Below are 6152 nucleotides of genomic sequence, written 5' to 3'. Positions count from 1 at the left end.
AGGTAGTTGGGTGCCAGTGATGCATTGGGCGGTTTTGACCACCCTTTGCAGTGCTTTACGTTCACACACAGTGGAGCCTCCGTACCATACGGTGATGGAGTTGGTCAGGATGCTCTCAATGATGCAGCGGTAGAAGCTCGTTAAAATCCCAGGGGACAGATGAGACTTCTTGAGACTTCTCAAGAAGTACAGGCGCTGTTGTGCTTTTTTTTACCAGAGCTGAAGTGTTCTGCTGTTATGTCAAATCCTCGGAGATGTAAACTCCCACGAACTTAAAGCTGGAGACTCGTTCTACCTCAGTTCTACTGATTCTGACAGGTAGATGTCTCCTGCTGTTGGATTTCCGAAAGTCCACAATGAGCTCTTTGGTCTTTGTGGCGTTGAGAGCCAGGTTGTTGTTGGCACACCACGCTGCTAGATTGCGGATCTCTTCCCTGTAGGCCAATTCGTTGTTGTTGTCGATCTGGCCGACCACGGTGGTGTCATCTGCATACTTGATGAAGATGTTGGAGTTATACAGAGGAGCACAATCGTGGGTGAACAGGGAGTAGAGCAGTGGGCTCAGAACACAGCCCTGCGGGATGCCAGTGTTCAGAATGAGGGTTGAGGATACCTGGTTACCCAACCTGACAGATTGAGGTCTGTTGGTGAGAAAGTCCAGAATCCATCTGCAAGTGGAGGTGCAGATACCCAGTTCACTGAGCTTAGTGATCAGTACAGTGGGGAGGACTGTATTGAACGCAGAGCTAAAGTCAATGAACAGCATTCTAATGTACGTGTTGCTTTTATCCAGGTGGGTGAGGGCTGAATGAAGAGCTGTGGAAACTGCATCCTCTGTTGACCTGTTCGGGCGATAGGCAAACTGGTGTGGGTCCAGTGTAGGTGGAAGCCCGCAGTGGGGTGATTCAGGATCAGTTTCTCAAAGCACTTCATAGCAATGGGGGTGAGTGCAACTGGTCGAAAGTCATTCAGGCATTCAGCAGCTGAGTGCTTAGGCACTGGTATAATGGTAGTGGTCTTCAGGCATGTAGGTACTGTGGCTTGGGCCAATGACAAGTTGAAAATGTCAGTAAAAACCTGTGCCAGTTGTCCAGCGCATGCTCTGAGAACACGTCCCGGTATGCCATCCGGGCCAGCTGCCTTTGGTGCATCCACTCTGCTAAACACTGAATAGACGTCCGTTGTCGTGAGTGAAAGTGGGCTGGAAGCAGAAGAGTCCATTGTTGTTGTGAAATGTCCTGTGCATTGGTCAAAACGAGCAAAAAAGTGATTGAGCTCGTCCGGTTGGAAGGCACTGCTGGTTGGTTGAGCTGTGCGTTTGTAGTCTGTGATGGACTGGATGCCTTTCCACATGCGTCTGGGGTCAGAGTTGTGGAAGTGCTCTTCTATGTGGAGTTTGTATGTGAGTTTTGCTTTCCTGATGCCTCTTTTCAGGTTGGCCCTGGCTCTGTTGTAGTCCTCTGCCCTGCCAGATTTAAAGGCAGCATTTCTTGCTTTCAACAGGAGACGGACTTCAGAGTTCATCCATGGTTTCTGATTAGGAAAGCATTTCACGTGTTTGACAGTAGTGACATTGTCAATGCATGTGTTAATATGGTCCAAAACAGATGAAGTGTAAATGTCCATGTCTGTGTGAGAGTCCAGTGTGGCCTGTGAGGCAAACATGTTCCAGTCAGTATCCTGAAACTGTAGCTGTAGAGAAGGAATGGCCCCCTCTGGCCATACCTTTACTGTCCTCATAGCTGGTTTCACACGTTTGATCAGTGGTGTGTATTTGGGTAGCATGAACAAAGAGAGGTGATCAGACTGACCCAAGTGGGGGAGGGGAATGGCTGTGTATGCCCCAGGTATGTTTGTGTATACCTGGTCCAGTGTTTTGTCCCCTCTGGTAGAGCAGGAGACATTGCGGTGAAATTTTGGTAAAACAATGTTTCTAGAGGAAAATAAATTCCCAACATAAATCGACCAAGCGTTTATGAAACAAACATTAAGTTTTCAGGATCACTTACACTTTGATTCCCACAAAAATAACAACAACAAAAAAAAAACCCACAAAGTGCGTAAAGTTAAAGACCAGCATCACCACGCGGAGTCTGCGAACAGTGCAGTGACATGAAAAACAAGGAGCAAACATCACCTCCAACAGCGACAAAAAATATGTTCACACTTCAGACAGTTTGGATAGTTTTTATATACTTGCTGGCCTCGTCAGGTGAAAGAAAATCTTTGCCCACACCATTGTGTGTAATACGTAGCCGTGCTGGATAAAACAACCCGTACCGCACACCTTCAATGCCACGGAGCTGCCGCCGCACCTCGTTAAAGGCAGCCCGTGCTTTTGCGGTTTTCACCGTATGGTCGGGAAAAATAGAAATGTTCAGGCCCTTAAACTGAATGCGCTGTAATTCTCTGGCGCGCCGTAAGACATCCAGACATTCGCTGTGATAGTGAAATTTGTGCTCGTGGCCGTTCACCAGGCTTTGGTACGGGCTGTAGAGTGCGATGGGACCTGTCCAGAACCGGCTCCTTCTCCAGACTCAGTGCCTCCTTCAACAGCACGGCAACACTCGCGTTAGTGGAGCTATTTGGACCCTCAGGAACACCAATTATCCGGACATTATCGCGCCGTGATCTCGCTCCCAGATCTTCGCATTTGGTCTCCAGCTTATTGTACTCAGCAGTAAGACGGTGTATGTCACGTTGCATTACAGCGATATCATCGGTGCAAACAGAAAGTGAGCGCTCCATTTCAACCACGGTGCCCTTCAGTTCCCGCACCGCAGCCTCATTCGCAGCTTTATCGCTGGACAGCTGCGCCTTCACCGCCTGCAGCTCCGACTTTATTGTCAGTAAATCGTTTCCCAAAGTACGTTCCACTGCACGTAGCTCGGCCTTAAATACCTCGATGATTTCGGACCTCAGAGGGGACAGCAGCTCTGACTTTAATAAGTCAATATCAGCCTTAGAAGCTGCCTGTGAAACGATGGGCCCTTCACACGGAGGTGAATCACGAGAAGGCGAGGCCGCAACTGCTGAGTTGACTGAGTTGTGCTACGGGTCTTAGAAGTTTTACCAGACATCATAATTACCTCTAGATTCAAATACACACACACAACGGGGGTAAACCGAGGGATTGAGAGCAAAAATAAAAGTGAAAAGCTCAAAATAACAACAATTATAACATTAATCCACCGGAGCCCCCTAACACCACGTCCTACTCAATGACAAGCTCGATAGCGCCCCCCATGTAAGTGATTCCTAGAACAATCAAATATTGTGAATGTTTCAGTTTGATGATATTTTTAAAAGAATTAAAGGTCCAACATGTTATTCTTTAATTCATTGTTTGCAAATTAATCTGGTGATTTAAGTAGAATAAAATATTCACTGCATTCGTGGCACATGACACCATTTCCTCAATGTTCCTCGATGTTGCTACTGCTGTCTGTATCTTGCTTTCTCATGGTCTTTGCTTTCTTTGCAGCATCTAAATTGTTTCTTTGTTCTGCAAAATTAGAGGAAGTGAAATGATATATTTTTGGTGTGTAGTGAGAATGGTCTGAAAAGATGTACAGAAAATACACAGGTAAGGATGTCAACAATGAAACTTGTACACCAGTCATGTCAAGTATAATCCTAGATCACAGCCAGCTGGTGTAACATTACTAAGTTGTCTAAATCATTCCAGTTGTGTCTTCATTACAATTTTATTAAAAATATGGGTAAAATAAGTCAAATCAAGTTGTTCAGAGCAACTATCATCATCATCATCACTATTAGGTTAAATATGTAAATTTTAAAATATATATAAAATGTATATAAAACAATAACCTGAATTTTACTGATGGGGATTTAAAAAAGATATTTAACATATTATAAGAATATATAATTTAATAATATATTTATCATGTGTTAAATAGTGAATATTATGTAAAAAAACTGACAAAAATAATTGAAATGTAAAAAAGGGAGCTTTAGACTGCATTAACAAAATATATTTTATTTCAGTTAGTACAATTACAATGACAACACAGAAACATAATGCTATAGGATACAAATACTTTACACCTTAAGATAAGTTAAGATAAAAAAATATATATATATGTGTGTATGTATAGAGAGAGAGAGAGAGAGAGAGAGAGAGAGAAAGAAATAGATATACTGTATATACATCAGTTTTTGTCAGAGAAAAGAGAGAAAAAATATTTTATTTATTTTTGCACACGGTGCATATCCTCATAGACGGGGCTATATTCCCTCGGTGCGTCATCGGCACGGCTCACACACAAAGCCTTCACCTATAACAACAACAAGCATAACCTTTGAGCTGACTCAGAATTTCTTTTTTTTTTTTTTATGTTACAAACCACAATTATCATGTGCAGCATGCTTGCAGGAAAATGCAGCGCTTTACTTGACACAATTACCACATTCAAAAACATTTAAATGAAGACAATGGAGCGGATACTGCACACACACACACACACACACACACACACACACACACACACACACACACACACACACACACAACTCAACATGCACGAATATAGTTTTATAATAAAATCATATAGCTAGTTCATCTAGAAACCTTATGCCTGATCTGTTGTGCTTACCTTGGGTGCTAAAACCCACATCACCAGGAAAAACACAATAACCATAGTACATGCTGTCAGGGCAAAGATGAGTATCAATGGTTCAGACATGGTAAATGCCCCTTTTCCTGTTGATTTTTCAGGGGGTGATGTCTTATCCACATCTACAAAAACCAACATTTCAATTAGAAACCATTCTTATTAATACTTAATTTAAAACTTAAGTATTAAAACTTAATAATGATCACTCATCGACTTAATATGTAAGTCATATTGAATACATGAAACCATTATGAACTACAACAAGAAATATGGAATGAGGCTCCTCATTGTCTGAAATACAAAACACTGATCTTGGATATAGAGACTTATGTTTATATGTGAATATGTAATAAATTGAAATAATTCGTATTTGATGGTGCTGCACAAGACAGCTCCAGACAACATGGAGATATACAAAGAATTAGTTATTCAGCATAACAGTATTCAGTAGCATAGCAAAATGCTGTCAGCATCAAAACTACCATACTATCCCCAGTCTAAAGACAAAAGCATGCTTACCATTCACAAACAGTAGAACACTGCAGCCTTCTTCTTTCACAATTTGCTGTTTCAAAAAGTCATATTTGCTGTAAATGCCAATGTACAAGCCAGACTCATTCAGCTGCAGGTTACTGATTGTGATAGATAGTTTATCGATGGTGCCACTGCTTGTCACTCTTCCACTGTACTCCATACCGAGATTCTTAGAGTCAGTATTCTTGTCAAAGACCATCACTACATGCTTGTTTGGGATTCTTGCAAGTAGTTCAAGGTTATCGAATTTAGTGTCTGTTGTGGTGCACTCCATCGTCAAACTGTCCCCCTTTTTCACCTTGACAAAACCATTCTCTCGCTCAGGGGCTGTGTAAACACACAAAAATGGATCAAAGTTCCTTGACAAAAAAGATTTTTAAAACATTATTGCTAATAGGAATAATATTATGAAAGGTGACCATTTTTAAGCATGTGCAAGATAATATAAAGTTTGTTAAAGTGCCTCGTCCATCAGAATGTATCAATAAATCATATTAACAATGAAAAAAAAAACTAATGAAAGAATGACATTTTGACAATGACAAACCATGACATTTTAAAAGTAAAATGCTGCTCTCACCTGAACCTAGAAGACAGGAGGAAGCCAGAATGGCAGTAAAACACAAAGTTATAGTCAGAGCTGTCATCCTGGCTACAGCGGTAATACTAAATCTCTTTCTGCTTTCGAGCTGCTTTATATAGGCATAACAGGAAACGAACAAATGACTTCACTGAAGGCCAGTAAAACACAGTGCTCTGATTATTCTGAGTACCACAAAAAACACACTGACTGATGGTTCAACACAATCCTTATGTTAAAAAAAAATATTCAAATTTGACACCTCTGTGAGACAAACCATGATGTATATTACACAGTAAGCACACATAGACACACACACACACACACACACACACACACACACACACACACACACACACACACACACACACACACACACTATTTATATATATATATATATA

General features: G+C 41.4%; 1 protein-coding gene across 1 annotated transcript; it reads right to left on the bottom strand.

Annotated features, from left to right (window-relative positions):
• Positions 1-4082: 4082 nt before the first annotated feature.
• LOC310740439 (uncharacterized protein) lies at positions 4083-5899 on the bottom strand. Its single transcript, XM_083567142.1, has 4 exons — positions 5752-5899; positions 5157-5498; positions 4617-4759; positions 4083-4298 (listed from the first exon to the last, which is right to left on the bottom strand). The coding sequence occupies exons 1-4, from the start codon at positions 5816-5818 to the stop codon at positions 4212-4214; spliced, it is 639 nt and encodes a 212-aa protein (XP_083423268.1). The 5' UTR covers positions 5819-5899; the 3' UTR covers positions 4083-4211.
• Between the last annotated feature and the right edge of the window lie 253 nt (positions 5900-6152).

This window comes from Silurus aristotelis (genome assembly GCF_946808225.1).
Source record: "Silurus aristotelis genome assembly, chromosome: 17".
Lineage (NCBI taxonomy): Eukaryota > Metazoa > Chordata > Actinopteri > Siluriformes > Siluridae > Silurus > Silurus aristotelis.
Note: the sequence above shows the minus strand (reverse complement) of the source record. Positions and strands in the feature narration are given on the sequence as shown.

Bases quoted from the DNA above. Each gene is read 5' to 3' on its own strand.
- LOC310740439 (XM_083567142.1), bottom strand. From the start codon at position 5,818: ATGACAGCTCTGACTATAACTTTGTGTTTTACTGCCATTCTGGCTTCC. The intron at 5,499-5,751 runs GTGAGAGCAGCA...GTGTTTACACAG, and splicing joins CTCCTGTCTTCTAGGTTCAG to CCCCTGAGCGAGAGAATGGT. The intron at 4,760-5,156 runs GTAAGCATGCTT...TGGTTTTTGTAG, and splicing joins TGTTCTACTGTTTGTGAATG to ATGTGGATAAGACATCACCC.